The sequence below is a fragment of the Elephas maximus genome, chromosome 2 (assembly GCF_024166365.1).
Source record: "Elephas maximus indicus isolate mEleMax1 chromosome 2, mEleMax1 primary haplotype, whole genome shotgun sequence".
NCBI lineage: Eukaryota > Metazoa > Chordata > Mammalia > Proboscidea > Elephantidae > Elephas > Elephas maximus.
Window position 1 is genome coordinate 80,942 of NC_064820.1, and position 16,495 is coordinate 97,436.

The following is a 16,495-nucleotide window of genomic DNA, read 5'->3' on the forward strand; positions in this document are numbered from 1 at the left end:
ACCTGGTCTTCTTGAGACTCTTGGTCCCTCCTAGTGCTTTTAACAGCAGCATCATGTGGTCTTTCCTGGGTCTGATCTGCCTCATCCATTGCCCTCCCAAGTCCAGTGCAGTGCCTGGTGCACACAGGTACACAGAATAATTTCCCAGGCGCCCAGCGCATCCCTCATCTCCCCAAAGAGTCCTCCCCAGCAAGGCCTGAAGACTTCAGGGTGGCCTGTCAGGCGTTAAGGTGTGTGCCCACACTCCCTTGCTGCTGTGCAGATCCAGGCTGGAGACAGTGCTGGCCAACCCGCTGCCTCTGCTCACTGCCCTGGTCAAGCCTCCTGACCATTCCAGAGTAGCCTTGTCATCGTCCCCAATTCAGGCTTACAGTGTATGTCTCCTGGTGTGTGTCTCCCTTCACTGAAGCCAAAGCTCCCTGAGGACTGCCTTGCAGTTAAGGCCAATTGTAGGTGAGCGGCAAGTCCTCTTTGAGTAAATCAAGCCCTCTGCAGAGTTTTTGGAAAAGCTTGTTAAAAACACTTGGCAACTGTGGACAAGAACAAGGAGCCAGACCCTCAGGAACCTTGGCTGAAGCAGAGCTCCCAGGGGCCCAAGCAGTCCAGCGTCCCCACCTGTTCCACCCACAGCCCACCTTGGCTGACTCACCTGAGGACACATGCAGGGTCCTGGAGGAACTGGCCAGGGACACAGACTGCCCACACTCCTGGGTTCTTGCTCCTCGCGGGGGCTGGCTGGGCAGTGCGCCATGGGGGGAGGAGGGGAGAAAACCATGGATCTGAGGCCCAGTGCAGAGGCGGGACCGAGGGGCCACAGCCATTGGGCTCAGCCAGACCTGGACGGCTGGAGGAAGCACCGCAGGTGAGCAGGAAGGCACGGGGTGCGGAGTTCGGAAAGGCCTGGCTGTGCTAGGCACGAGAAGAGGAAACTCGTCCCTGCCCCTTACCTGCATCCACTCTGTCTTGCGACCAAAGAGCGCCACAGCACCGAATCTGCGCATTCACGCGCCTCAGCACGGAATTTGCGCATCCACACACGGACCTGAGCGCTGTCCCTACTTGGTCTGTTTTGCCCCCGGCGTTCAGGAGGCGCGGGGGCGGGTGTAGGGGAGTGAGAGGTCTCCATTCTGGGGAGACGCTGGGTTCCCAGTGGACTCGGTGCGCGAACCCTGCGAGGAAAATCAGTTTGGTGAGGTGCGGTCCCCATAAAGAAGTTAGAATTGCAAACTGGGGCAACCTCCCCGAGAAAATTAGGTGGTGGAGATGAGTTAGGCCCCTCTCTCAAGGCGGACAAGGCTCCAGGCCCCTTTATCCGCACTGAGCATCCCATAAGCCCCGAGTTCCCCCAGGCGGCAGGAATCAGGGTGGGTCAGTGTACACCGGCAGGAACCGGTGGCGGCCCGTCTACACCGGCGGGAATAGCGGTGGCGCCACGGCCACTGCTCCGAGAATGAAATGGCAGGTCCCCAGGCTCCGTGAGAACAAAAGCAATCCCGCATGCGACCCAGAGGGAGGAGCGTCGGCGCCTCCGGTCCCCAGCCGATCTGCGCCAACAGGTGAGGGCGCCTCCGCCCCCGGAAGGTGAGGACCCCCCGCCCGCCTCCGGCCCACCCTCCCCAGGGCAAGACTCCCCTAGCCTCGAAGACCCCCCAGAGGTGAGACCGCCTCCGACAGTCCTCCTCAGGCCGCATCCATCGGGTCGAGACCCGTCCCCCTATTTCTCCAACCACGTCCAGGAGGGGTGCTGCCTGAGCAGGACCCACCCCCGCGTCGGCGACCGCCCCCGAGCTGGGCCGCGGGGAAAGTGTCGCAGCGAAATTAGCGGCGCGGCCGGCGCAGAGCGCGCATCTGGACAAAGTGGATTTTATGGGACGTTTTCTACTCTGAAGTCGGGACAAAGGCGGCGCCACCATGGATCGAGGCGCCGCGGCCTCAGAGAGCCCCGTGGATCCTCACGCAGGCACCGAGGTAGGCGGGACCCTGGGGTCCATGCGCAGGGGCTCTGGGGCGGGGGACCGGCACCCTCCGCGGACTTCCTCGTACAGGAGGACGGAATTTTGACTTTGGAGGTGCTTAACATAGCCTAGGCAACTTTTTTCTATAACTTCATGAATATTTCCGAGACAAAATGCTTTTCAAGACAGATTTGCATTTTCAGGATCTGAAGAGGCAGCGGCGGGGAGGAGAACACAGAAAGGCTGTGAGACTTTTGCCGATGGTGACGGTGTGTTCCCGAGTTATTCATTAGCCCAGAACTTGTAGGGCAAACCAACCAACCCTGCCGCGCAGACAGAATTTTCACTCAGAAATCTCCAGGGTTGCTTTGTGTTGGAATGTCAGTAGACTTAAGCGATGAACATTGCCCAGTAAAACAAGATCATCGATTCCACTTTGGAAAAAAGGACAGAAGCTGTTTTGCATTTCTCATAAAGATTGCAAAAAGTGCATTGGATTTGTCTTTGCTCTCTTGGTGTGAATTAAAGGGTATTTTCTGTATAATAATTACCCTCCACTCCTTTTTTTTTTTTCCTGTTATGCAACAGCACTTTTGCCTAAAAAGGGTAGTTGGTACCTTTAGGTGTTTAAGTAAGCATTAAGACATATAATTAAAAAATTAAGTAAATGTGCTGGAAGCTGTGTGTAATTAATAGGTTACGAAACTGTTGTGCTAAACTAGACAAGCGTTAAGCAGGCCATGTCCCAAATCCAGGTGGGGGGTTAATTCTCACCTAATGCGAAGTTTTTTGTTTTTTTTTAATGTGAAGAGACTTCAAAGTGGACACAGTTAAGTTTAGGGGCTGGATTTCCCAGAGCCCACCTGATTCAGGAAATCTCAGCCTCTCTGGGTCAGGGGAGCTGGAGGCGCTCTCAGCAAAGCTCTCAGATTCCATGAGGCCCTGGATGGGGACACTTCCAAGTGGGATCTGGTTCTGGTTTCAAATACATGGACACATCTGTGTCGGGGCGTGGGGAGCACGTGGAACATTTCAAACAGCCGGCAGAGAAAGAACCCCAACCCTCCGCCATGCCTGGTGTCAGCAAGGCCCCTGTTCAGGGGCCCAGGGGCCTTTGTGGAGGGAGCAGGTCCAGTCTGAAGCTGCCTGTGATGCGAGCCTTCTGTGTTTGCAGCACTGTTAATCCATGGCTCTGGTGGTCTCCTTGAATACTTCATTACTTGTAAATCACCCCAAAATGTCAGGAGGAGCACAAGTCACCCTGAACTTGCCTCAAGGCTCTGAGACAAGTGTTCACCAGGTCACTTTGTCCCTCAAACCCAGAGCTGGTTGGCCTCCGACTCGGTGGTCACAGAGCTCAGTGCTGTCTGTGAGAAGTCCATCAGGCGCCTCAGGGGTTCCTGTGGGCCCCTCCTTCCGCCGAGCCAGAACCATACTTCCTGCTGTGATGAAAACTCTGGTGTGTGTGTGTGTGTGTGTGTACACTGTGTGCACGTGTGTGTATGCATATGTGTACTTGCAAATGCACATGTGTGTAAGGAGGTGTATGAGTGTGCTGTTTGTGTGCATGTGTCTGCACGTGCATGTGAGTGTGCACACGTGTAAATGTGCATTTGTGAGTGTGTGTGTGTGTGTGTGTGTGGTGCTTTGAGGTGGGGAGGACAGGCACAGAGCAGAAGTGAAGAAACACCTGGATTCAGTCTGAGTAGGAAGGGCTGATGGAGGGGAAGAACCCCTGGTGAGTAGAGGGTTTGGTGGAGAGGCGGGACTGGAATTGGCCACATGCCTTAGTGGCTGAGAGCCTTCTCTGCCCCACTTCCTCCTGTCAAGGGGTCCTCAGGGCCCCTTGGCTCTAACCCTGACTGTAGTGAGACATAGGGTGGCGCAGTGGGGGCAGTGGGCACAGCCCTCAGCCTCACTTTCACCACCTATTTAGAATGGGGATAATAACAGAATTACAGTGTGCTCAGAACAGTGCCCCGCACACAGTAAGTGCTCAATAATATTAGTGACCTGGCACACAGTGAGCACTCAATAACGTTAATAATTATTCTGTGATTCTGAGATAGAGAGCTGAAGAGTTTTCCCTAAAAATGAGAGATAAAAGATTAAGTTGTAATTTTTTGTCAAAATTATTCAAGGAAACATATTCAATGAAGTTGTCTCTGAAGTATGTTGATAGAGACACCACAAGGAAAGAAGTTCAATTTGTGCTGTTTTAGCAATATATTGTTGTTTACGGGCCGTGGAGTTGATTCTGACTCTTAGCAACCCTACGCACAACAGAACGAAACACTGCCCCGTCCTGCGCCATCCCTACGATCGTTATGCTTGAGCCCATTGTTGCAGCACTGTATCAGTCCATCTCGTTAAGGGTCTTCCTCTTTTCTGTTGACCCTGTGCTCTCCAAGCAGAATGTCCTTCTGCAGGGACAGATCCCTCCTGACAACATGTCCAAAGTATTTAAGACGCAGTCTCGCCATCCTTGCATATGAGCAATTGGTATTCTGTTTGACTGTCTGCCCCTGGCCTTGTTCTGACTGATGATATTGAGCTTTTCCATTGTCTCTTTCCACAGATGTAGTCAATTTGATTCCTGTAGTCCATCTGGTGAGGTCCATGTGTATAGTCTCTGTTTATGTTGATGAAAGAAGGTATTTGCAATGAAGAAGTCATTGCTCCTGCAAAATTCTATCATTCCATCTCCGGCATTGTTTCTATCACCAAGGTCTTGTTTTCCAACTACTGATCCTTCTTCTTTGTTTCCAACTTTCACATTCCAATCACCAGTAATTATCAATGCATCCTGATTGCATGTTCGATCAATTTCAGACTGCAAAAGCTGATAAAAATCTTCAGTTTCTTCATTTTTGTCCTTAGTGGTTGGTACCTAAATTTGAATAATAGTCGTATTAACTGGTCTTCCTTGTAGACATATGGATATTATCCTATCACTGACAGCATTGTACTTCAGTATGGATCTCAAAATGTTCTTTTTGATGATGAATGCAACACCATTCTTCTTCTAGTTGTCATCTCCGGCATAGTAGACTATATGATTGTCCAATTCAAAATGGCCAATACCAGTTCATTTCAGCTCACTAATGCCTAGGATATCGATGTTTATGTGTTCCATTTCATTTTTGACAAATCCCAATTTTCCTAGATTCATACTTCATATATCCCAGTTTCCGATTATTAATGTATGTTTGCAACTGTTTCTTCTCATTTTGAGTCATGCCACATCAGCAAATGAAAGTCCCGAAAGCTTTACTCCATCCATGTCATTAAGGCTGACTCTACTTTGAGGAGGCAGCTCTTCCCCAGTCATCTTTTGAGTGGCTTCCAACCTGGGGGCTCATCTTCCAGCACTATATCAGACAGTGTTCCACTGCTATTCCTAAGGTTTTCACTGGCTAATGCTTTTCAGAAGTAGACTGCCGGGTCCTTCTGCCTAGTCTGTCTTAGTCTGGAAGCTCAGCTGAACCCTGTCCTCCATGGGTGACCCTGCTGGTATCTGAATACTGGTGGCACAGCTTCCAGCATGACAGAAACACATAAGCCCCCACAGTACAACAAACTGACAGACACGTGGGGAATTTAGCAATATAAAAAATATATATATATATAGTCATGTAATTTGTTTTTGAAATTTTTTATTGTGGTAAAATATATGTAACTTAACATTTGCCATCTTAACCACTTTTAAGTGTACGATCCATTAGCATTAGTTACATCCACAATGTTGTGCCATCATTATCTATTTCCAAAACTTTTTCATCACCCCAGTTAGAATTACCATTACCTTATATTAGTTACCATTAAGCAATAACTTCCCATTCCCCCTTCCTCAGCACCTGATAACCTATAATCTTCTTTCTGTCTCTGTGCATTTACCTATTCTATATATGCCATATAAATGGAATCATATAGTATTTGTCCTTTTATGTCTGGTTTCTTTCATTTCACATACTTTTTCAAGGTTTGTCCATGTCATAGCATGTATCAGAATTTTATTTCTCTTTATGACTGAACAATATTTCATTGATGGATAGATCACTGTCATGGATTGAATTGTCCCCCCCCCCGCAAAATGTGTGTCAACTTGGCTAGGCCATGATTCCCAGTATTGTTTGATTATCCACCATTTTGTCATGTGAGTGATTTTCCTATCCTACCTCTATGATGTTAATGAGACAGGATTAGAGGTAGTTATGTTAATAAGGCAGGACTCAACCTGCACAATTAGGTTTTGTCTTAAGTCAATCTCTTCAGCGATATAAAAGAGAGAAGCAAGCAGAGAGAGACGGGGGACCCCATACCGCCAAGAAGGAAGAGTCAGGAGCATGCGTCCTTTGGACCTGGGGTCCCTGTGCTGAGAAGCTCCTAGAGCAGGGGAAGACTGACGACAAAAACCTTCCCCCAGAGCCGACAGACAGAAAGCATTCCCCTGGAGCTGGTGCCTGAATTTGGACTAGCCTCCTAGAGTGTGAGAGAATAAATTTCTCTAAGTTAAAGCCATCCACTTGTGGTGTTTCTGTTACAGCAGCACTAGATAACTAAGACAACCACGTTATATTATCCATTCATCAGTTGATGGACACTTGGGTTGTTTCTACCTTTTGACTATTGTGAATAGTGCTGTAATGACTATTAGTGTACAAGTAATGACTATTAGTGTTTTCAAGTCTTTTGAGTTTATATCTAGGAGTGGAATTGGTGGGTTATATGGTTATTCCTGGCTGAAAGCAGAGAACACCAGAAGGATTTAACCTGTGCTTTACTGACTATGCAAAGGCATTCGACTGTGCGGATCATAACAAATTATGGATAACACTGCAGAGAATGGGAATTCCAGAACACTTAATGGTGCTCATGAGGAACCTTTACATAGATCAAGAGGCAGTTGTTCGGACAGAACAAGGGGATATTGATTGGTTTAAAATCAGGAAAGGTGTGTGTCAGGGTTGTACCCTTTTACCATACCTATTTAATCTGTATGCTGAGCAAATAATCCTAGATGCTGGATTATATGAAGGAGAACAGGGCATCAGGACTGGAGGAAGACACATTAACGACCTGCGTTATGCAGATGACAGAATCTTGCTCGCTGAAAGTGAAGAAAACTTGAAGTACTTACTGATGAAGAACAAAGACCACAGCCTTCAGTGTGGATTACACCTCAACGTGAAGAAAACAAAAATCCTCACAACTGGACCAATAAACAACATCATGATAAATGGAGAAAAGACTGAAGTTGTCAAGGATTTCATTTTACTTGGCTCCACTCTCAACAGCCATGGAAGCAGCAGTCAAGAAATCAAAAGACGCATTGCATTGGGTAAATCTGCTGCAAAGGACCTCTTTAAAGTGTTGAAAAGCAAAGATGTCACCTTGAAGACTTAAGGTGCACCTGACGCAAGCCACAGTATTTTCAATCACATCGTATGCATGTGAAAGCTGGACAATGAATAAGGAAGACCAAAGAAGAATTGACTCCTTTGAATTGTGGCATTGGTGAAGGATAGTGAATATACCACGGGCTGCCAAAAGAACGAACAAATCTGTCTTGGAAGAAGTACAACCAGAATGCTCCTTAGAAGCAAGGATGGTGAGACTGCCTCTTACATACTTTGTCCATGTTGTCAGGAGGGATAAGTCCCTGGAGAAGGACATCATACTTAGGAAAGTACAGGGTCAGTGGAAAAGAGGAAGACTCTCAGAGATATGGATTGACACAGTGGCTGCAACAATGGGCTCAAGCATAACAATCATTGTGAGCACGGCACAAGACTGGGCAGTGTTTTGTTCTCTGACACACAGGGTTGCTATGAGTCAGAACTGACTCAACGGCTCCTAACAATAACAACATGGTTATTCTGTGTTTAACTTTTTGAGGAACCACCAAACTTCTCCACAGTGGCATTTTACATTCCCACCAAAAATGGATGAGGGCTCCAATTTCTCCACATCCTCTCCAGTACTTGTTGTCTTTTAAAAAAAATTATTATTATTATAGCCATCATAATGTGTGTGAAGTGATGTCCTATTGTGGTTTTGATTTGCATTTCCCTAATCACTTATACAAATAGCCAATAAACACATGAAAAAATGCTTGATATCATTTATTAATGACTAATTTTATCAAGCATTTTTTCATGTACTTATTGGCTATTTGTATAACTTCTGTGGAGAAATGTGTAACCATATTTGCTCAGTTTTTAATTAAGTTGTTTGTCTTTTTGTTGTTAAATACCCACCCAGTGCAGTTGGGTCTATTTCTACTCCTACCGACCTTATAGGACAGAGTAGAACTGCCCCATAGAGTTTCCAAGGATATTAGATGCTTATCAGACATAGCATTTACAAATATTTTCTCCTATTGTGTGGGTTGCCTTTTCCTTCTTTCTATAGTGTCCTTTGATGCACAAAAGCTTTTAATTTTGATGAAGTTCATTTATCTATTTTTTTCTTCTGTTGCCTTTGCTTTTGTCTTATTTAAGAAACCATTGCCAAACTCTAGGTCATGAGGATTTTTCCCTGTGTTTCCTGTTAAGACCTTATAGTGTTAGCTCTTCCATTTAGGTCTTTGATCCATTTTGAGTTACAGTAGTTTTTGTATATGGTGTGAAGTAAACGTTCATCTTCATTCTTTTGCATGGGGACATCCAGTTGTTCCAGCATCATTTGTTGAGGAGACTATTCCATCCCCGTTGAATGGACTTGGAACTTTTGTCAGAAATTGATTGGCCATAGATGTATAGTTTTATTTCTGGGCTCTCAGTTCTATCCCACTGATTTGTATGTCTTTCCTCATGACAGTACCACACTGTTTGGTTACTGCAGCTTGGAATCATTTAAGATTTTAAAAGAATTTTTGTTTGCATGTGGAAATTCCTGAATCACTAGGTCATGTACTCCTTTGCGCCCAAAGTCTTCAGTGATATCCCTGCAAGTTATTTAGAACTATTGAAGGAGACTTAACCGGGACAAACCTTCAGTCGGCCCAGAAGACTGAGCATTTAGTTCTCAGCCTGGTATTTGTGTGTCCAGAGCACCGTGATAAGAGCAGCCCAGCCTCAGAGACAAATGTTGAAAAGAAAGGGCATGCGGAAGGGCTGTTGGGGATGGATTACATCTAGAAAAGGAGGTCAGGGCTTACGATAAGTGCAGAAGCCAGCAATAACAACAAATGAGAAAAGGATATTAGTACAGTTTGCAGAAGGTTCTGAAACTGATTTCGTATCTCTGCTTTTAAATTTCATTACCTTCCATAAACATATATTTTAAGAAAGTAAGTTTTGAAATAAGAAACGACCTCTTTAAAAACAAATTTGTGTCAAAGGCCAAAATATAAAATTACTAGGAGCTCTGTAGGAAGTTAGTAACATTTGAATTATTCAGACTTCAAATGATAGCTAACTGGGGCAGTAGTCACTGGGCGAAGCAAGTTGGTTGGGAGGTCAATGTGGGTGGCGGAGGCAGATCCAGACCCTGTGGTGCTGGCCTGCACCACCACAACTCTGAGCATCTCCCCAGGCACTCCCTTGGGCCCAGCGCCATGGTGAGTGGCTTCTCCCGGCCTTTCCTCTGTCCCCTTCTGTCTTTGCCCTGGCATGACACATTTCATGGCGCCTCTGTTTACTTCTTGGACTCAAACTCTCTCTGTGAAACACGGTGAGTGAGATGGTGACGACAGCTTCCACCTCCCATGGTGTAACATCAACACTGCAGCGGCCAGAAACCCAGCACTGGAGCCAGCCCAGACATGGGAGAAAAACAGAAAAGCAGTAGGGAGATGTATGCTAACCCCCAAAACTCTAAATGAAGATGGGGATCCTTCAAATGAATAAGCCAGCCACGTTTAGGGCTTTCTTGCCTCGCTCCCCTCTCTCACCAACTGAAACTGCAGAAAGCCAGGTTTCTGTGGATCCCGAGCTCTCTGCCTGACTATGCAACACCACTGGCCGTGCTGACTGGTGAGGGGGGCTGGGCAGGCTGGGACTTGGTCAGCAACAAACCCAAGCATGTTTGGAAGGTGGGAGGCATTGAGTTCATTTGCAGATTTCCACAGACAATAGCTGTGCCTGATTTTCTGAGCCCCCGCGAGTGGCAGGAAGTGAAGGTGTTTCTGCCCTTGTCCCTGGTCTTTGCTAAGGCATTCATGATGGCTGATTTGGAGAAAGCTCAGCTTAATCATCTCAACATCAGATGTCAGCGAGAAACACAGCATACCAGCATTCTAAGGAGGTATCAAATTTAGCTATCAAGACCAGAATTTATTCTTGTAAATTTATAACATTTTAACCCTCTTCTAAAACCTGACTTCTGCCATTCATGATGGCATAACTGGTGCCGGACTAGCCCTTCCGCCACAATCAGCTGTAAAACTGGATAAATTATCTTGGACATGCAAGTGGACAGCAGGTAGCACAGGCTGATCACTGAAAGAGAGCGACACAGGAGCGAGACCACCATCGCTGGCTTTCTGCCTGCAGGTACCTTCCAGACCTTGCACTGGACAATGGTCTGCTGGGGAGGCAGAGCACAGCGTTCAGGGCTGTAAGGTGGCTGGAGTTGTGGGTAGGGTCCCAGAACTGGGGAGCTGCTTGGAGGAGCCACAGGAACCTGTGCAGGGGTCCCCTTAAGTCTTTGGTGAGAAACTCAGCTGTTTATTCCAAGAACAGAGTCCACAAGACTAGTCAGAGTAGCCCCTGTGGGTGAGGTCACACAGGGCTGGAAGGCGTAGAAGTTCCGATTGCCCACAGGGGGAATTCGAGCTGACTTCCCTGGTGTTCTAGGCACTAGGAAGAGCCTGCCCTGAAAGGACTCTGCTGTAGCCCTGACAGAGCTCAGAAAGAATCCTTAAGAAGGTCAGACTGATCTGCCAGAAACTTAACTGCTGAACATAACTCAGCACTCCTCAGGAAGTCAGCGAGATCAAGGCTCTTAGCAATGCAGCATTCACGATGTCTAGCACATAACAAGAAATTCCTAAAACGGGGTCCTGCAAGGAAAAAACATTACAAAAGATGTAAGTGCTTCAGTTCAAATTAAGTTGGCAACCGATGACCTGATTTTAAGTAGTTTTGAAACAGCTTTGTTTATTTCAGTAGATGTACAGCTGGTTCCATTGTTCAGAGCTTGGAGAGGGACAACGTGTTCATCTTACAGCCTCGCTATACAGTTCCAGGTGGTTGTGGGGATAGCTAATCCCAGCAAAAAGGTAACACGTGTCCATGGCTGGGGTTCTGATTCACAAGGCTCTCCCTCTGCAGGCACGATGGTGATGCCTCTGGCCCAGTTCTGTAAGTCCCTTGGCATCTGCTGTGTAGCAGCCACCTTCACCTGTCTGACTCAAACAGAACGATTAAGTCTGAACGATGTGGTTCTTTAAGAAAAGCACAAAGAATCATGTAAAATTTTAAGTCATGTTATGTGGTTTTCTATAACACCATCATAAATTACTACCTTCTTGCCTTAATTATTGAAAATAATTACGCTGTTGCCAGGCACCATTCAGGGGGCAGACACTGGTCAGAGTCCACTGGGGGCTCTTGCTGGATTTCTGTACATCGTTCAAAGACCCCAAACTAGACCCCAACTGTCTCCTCAGCTCCTGGCCTCACCTCTGTGGGTTGGGGGATCTGCTCACTTGCAGATATATATCACATTCCCACTTGCCTTTTTTTTTTTTTTTTTAATTTTCATTGTGCTTTAAGTGAAAGTTTACAAATCAAGTCAGTCTCTCACACAAAAACTTATATACACCTTGCTACCTACTTCCAGTTGCTCTCGCCCTAATGAGACAGTCTGCTCCCTCCCTCCACTCTCTCCCTTCATGTCTATTTCACCAGCTTCTAACCCCCTCTACCCTCTCATCTCCCCTCCAGGGAGGAGATGCCAACATAGTCTCAAGTGTCCACCTGATCCAAGAAGTTCACTCTTCACCAGCATCCCTCTCCATCCCATTGTCCAGTCCAATCCCTGTCTGAAGAGTTGGCTTTGGGAATGGTTCCTGTCCTCGGTCAACAGAAGGTCTGGGGGCCGTGACAACTGGGGTCCTTCTAGTCTCAGTCAGACCATTAAGTCTGGTCTTTTTATGAGAATTTGGGGTCTGCATCCCACTGCTCTCCTGCTCCCTCAGGGGTTCTCTGTTGTGTTCCCAGTCAGGGCAGTCATCGGTTGTAGCCGGGCACCATCTAGATCTCCTGGTCTCAGGATGATGTAGTCTCTGGTTTATGTGACCCTTTCTGTCTCTTGGGCTTGTAATTACCTTGTGTCGTTGGTGTTCTTCATTCTCCTTTGATCCAGGTGGGTTGAGACCAATTGATGCATCTTAGATGGGTGCTTGCTAGCGTTTAAGACCCCAGATGCCACTCTTCAAAGTGGGATGCAGAAAGTCTTCTTAATAGATTTTATTACACCAATTACTCAGATGTCCCCTGAAACCATGGTCCCCAAACCCCCACCCCTGCTACACTGGCTTTCGAAACATTCAGTTTATTGAGGAAACTTCTTTGCTTTTGGTTTAGTCCAGTTGTGCTGACCTGGCCTGTACTGTGTGTTGTCTTTCCTGTCACCTGAAGTAGTTCTTATCTACTATCTAATTAGTGAATACTTCTCTTCCACCCTTCCTCCCTCCCCTCTCTCGTAACCATCAAAGAATATTTTCTTCTCTGTTTAAACTATGTCTCGAGTTCTTATAATAGTGGTCTTATACAATATTTGTCCTTTTGCAAGTGACTAATTTCAGCATAATGCCTTCCAGATTCCTCCATGTTATGAAATGTTTCACAGATTCATCACTGTTCTTTATTGATGCGTAGTATTCCATTGTGTGCATATACCATAACTTATTTATCCATTCATCCGTTGATGGGCACCTTGGTTGCTTCCATCTTTTTGCTATTGTAAACAGTCCTGCAATGAACATGGGTGTGCATCTGTTTGTGTAAAGGCTCTTATTTCTCTAGGGTATATTCCAAGGAGTGGGATTGCTGGATTGTATGGTAGTTCTATTTCCAGCTTTTTAAGGAAGTGCCAAATCAATTTCCAAAGTGGTTGTACCATTTTACATTCCCACCAGCAGTGTATAAGTGTTTCAGTCTCTCCACAGCCTCTCCAACATTTACTGTTTTGTGTTTTTTTGGATTAATGCCAGCCTTGTTGAAGTGAAATAGAATCTCATTGTAGTTTTGATTTGCATTTCTCTAATGGCTAAAGATCATGAGCATTTCCTCATGTATCTCTTAGCTACCTTAATGTCCTTTTTAGTGAAGTGTCCATATCTTTTGCCCATTTTTTAATTGGGTTATTTGTCTTTTTGCAGTTGAGTTTTTGCAGTATCATATGGATTTTAGAGATCAGACCCTGATCGGAAATGTCATAGCTAAAAACTTTTTCCCAGTCTGTAGTTTGTCTTTTTACTCCTTTGATGAAGTCTTTGGATGAGCATAGGTGTTTGATTTGTAGGAGCTCCCAGTTATCTAGTTTTTCTTCTGCATTGTTAGTAATGTTTTATATACTGTTTATGACATGTATTAGGGCTCTAACGTTGTCCTTGTTTTCTCTTCCATGATCTTTATCATTTTGGATTTTATATTTATGTCTTCAATCCATTTTGAGCTCGTTTTTGTGCATGGAGTGAAGTATCAGTCTTGTTTCATTTTTTTGCAGGTGGATATCCAGTTATGCCAGCACCATTTGTTAAAAAGACTGTCTTTTCCCCATTTAACTGTTTTGGGGCCTTTGTCAAGTATAAACTGCTCATATGTGGATGGATTTATGTCTGGATTCTCAATTCTGTTCCATTGGTCTACATATCTGTTGTCGTACCAGTACCAGGCTCTTTTGACTACTGTGTCGGTATAATAGGCTCTAAAATCAGGTAGAGTAAGGCCTCCCACTTTGTTCTTTTTCAGTAATGCTTTACTCATCTGGGGCCTCTTTCTCTTCCATATGAAGTTGGTGTTTTGTTTCTCCATCTCATTAAAGAATGTTGTTAGAATTTGGATCAGAATTACATTAAATCTATAAATCGTTTTTGGTAGAACAGACATTTTTATAATATTAAGTCTTCCTATCTATGATGAGCAAGGTATATTTTTCCACTAATGTAGGTCTCTTGGTTTCTTGCAGAACTGCTTTGTAGTTTTCTTTGTAGAAGTGTTTTACATCTCTGGTAAGATTTATTCCTAAGTATTTATCTTCTTGTGGGCTACTGTAAATGGTATTGATTTGGTGATTTCCCCTTCGATGTTCTTTTTGTTGGTGTAGAGGAATCCAACTGATTTTTCTGTGTTTATCTTGTATCCCAATACTCTGCTGACCTCTTCTGTTAGTTTCAGTAGTTTTCTTGAGGATTCCTTCAGGTTTTCTGTGTATAAGATCATGCCATCTCTGAGACTAGAAGGACCCCAGTGGTCATGGCTCCCAGACCCTCTGTTGGCCCAGGACAAGAACCATTCCCAAAGCCAACTCTTCGGACATGGATTGGACTGGACAATGGATTGGAGAGGGATGCTGGTGAGGAGTGAGCTTCTTGGGTCAGGTGGACACTTGAGACTATGTTGGCATCTCCTGCCTGGAGGGCAGATGAGAGGGTAGAGAGGGTTAGAAGCTGGCGAAATGGACATGAAAAGAGAGAGTGGAGGGAGAGAGCGGGCTGTCTAATTTGGGAGAGAGTAATTGGGAGTATATAGCAAGGTGTATATAAGTTTTTGTGTGAGAGACTGACTTGATTTGTAAACTTTCACTTAAAGCACAATAAAAATTATTTAAAAAAAAAGATCATGTCATCTGCAAATAGGGGTAATTTTACTTCTTCCTTGCCAATCTGGACACCCTTTATTTCTTTATCTAGCTTAATAGCTCTAGCTAGGTCCTCCAGCACAATGTTGAATAAGAGCAGTGATAAAGGGCATCCTTGTCTGGTTCCAGATCTCAAGGGGAATGCTTTCAGGCTCTCTCCATTTAGGATGATGTTGGCTATTGGCTTTGTATAAATACCCTTTATTACGTTAAGGAATTTACCTTCTATTCCTATTTTGCTGAGAGTTTTTGTCACGAATGGGTGTTGAATTTTGTCAAATGCCTCTTCTGCATTGATTGATAAAATCATGTGATTCTTGTTTTCCTAATGTTGAACCATCCCTGCATACCTTGTATGAATCCCACTTGGTTGTGTTGAATTATTTTTTTGCTTTGTTGTTGAATTCTATTGTCTAGAATTTTGTTGAGGATTTTTGCATCTAAGTTCATGAGGGATATAGTCTGTAATTTTCTTTTTTTTGTGGTGTCTTTACCTGGTTTTAGTATCAGAGATATGGTGGCTTCACAGAATGAGTTTGGGGGTATTCCGTCCTTTTCTGTGCTCTGAAATACCTTTAGTCGTAGTGGTGTTAACTCTTCTCTGAAAGTTGGTAGAACTCTGCGGTGAAGCCATCTTCAGTTTTTTTGTTGTTGTTGGCAGTTTTTTGATTACCTTTTCAATCTCTTCTTTTGTTATGGGTGTATTTAGTTGTTCTACCTCAGTTTGTGTTAGTTTAGGTAGGTAGTGTGTGTCTAGGAATTCATCCATTTCTTCTAGGTTTTCAAATTTGTTAGAGTACAATTTTTCATAGTAATCTGATATGATTCTTTTAATTTCAGTTGGGTCTTTTGTAATGTCGCCCATCTCATTTCTTATTTGGGTTATTTGCTTCCTCTCCTGTTTTTCTTTTGTCAGTTTGGCCAATGGTTTATCAATTTTTTTGATTTTTTTCAAAGGACCAGCTTTTGGTCTTGTTAATTCTTTCAGTTGTTTTTTTTTTTTTTGTTTTCTATTTCATTTAGTTCTGCTCTAATTTTCATTATTTGCTTTCTTCTGGTGCCTGAGGGTTTCTTTTGTTGCTCTCTTTCTATTTGTTCAAGTTGTAGGAATAATACTTTGAATTTGGCCCTTCCTTTTTTGTGTGTGTGTGCATTTATTGATATAAATTGACCTCTGAGCAGTGCTTTCACTGCCTCTCAAATGTTCTGGTAGTAAGTGTTTTCATTCTCATTGGATTTTTTGAATTTCTTTATTCCCTCCTTAATGTCTTCTATAATCCAGCCATTTTTGAGAAGGGTATTATTCAGTTTCTAAGTGTTTGATTTCTTTTCCCTGGTTTTTCTGTTATTGATTTCCACTTTTATGGCCTTATGGTCAGAGAAAATGCTTTGTAATATTTAAATGTTTTGGATTCTACAAAGGCTTGCTTTATGACCTAATATGTGGTCTGTCCATGTGCTCTAGAAAAGAAAGTATACTTGGCTGGTGTTGGACGGAGGGTTCTGTATATGTCTGTGAGGTCGAGTTGGTTGATTGTGGCATTTAGATCTTCCATGTCTTTATTGAGCTTCTTTCTGGATGTCCTGTCCTTCACTGAAAGTGGTGCGTTGAAGCCTCCTACTATTATTGTGGAGCTGTCTGTCTCACTTTTCAATGCTGATAGAGTTTGTTTTATATATCTTGCAGCCCTGTCATTGGGTGCATAAATATTTAATATGGTTATATC

At 44.5% G+C, this 16,495-nt stretch overlaps 1 protein-coding gene across 1 annotated transcript in view; it reads left to right on the forward strand.

Annotated features, from left to right (window-relative positions):
* The first annotated feature begins 1,911 nt into the window (after positions 1-1,911).
* Positions 1,912-16,495, forward strand: part of PLEKHG4B (pleckstrin homology and RhoGEF domain containing G4B) — a 110,360-nt gene continuing 95,776 nt past the window's right edge. Inside the window, 1 exon segment of the mRNA XM_049858300.1 lies at positions 1,912-1,968. Coding sequence (XP_049714257.1) covers positions 1,912-1,968 — 57 coding nt within the window.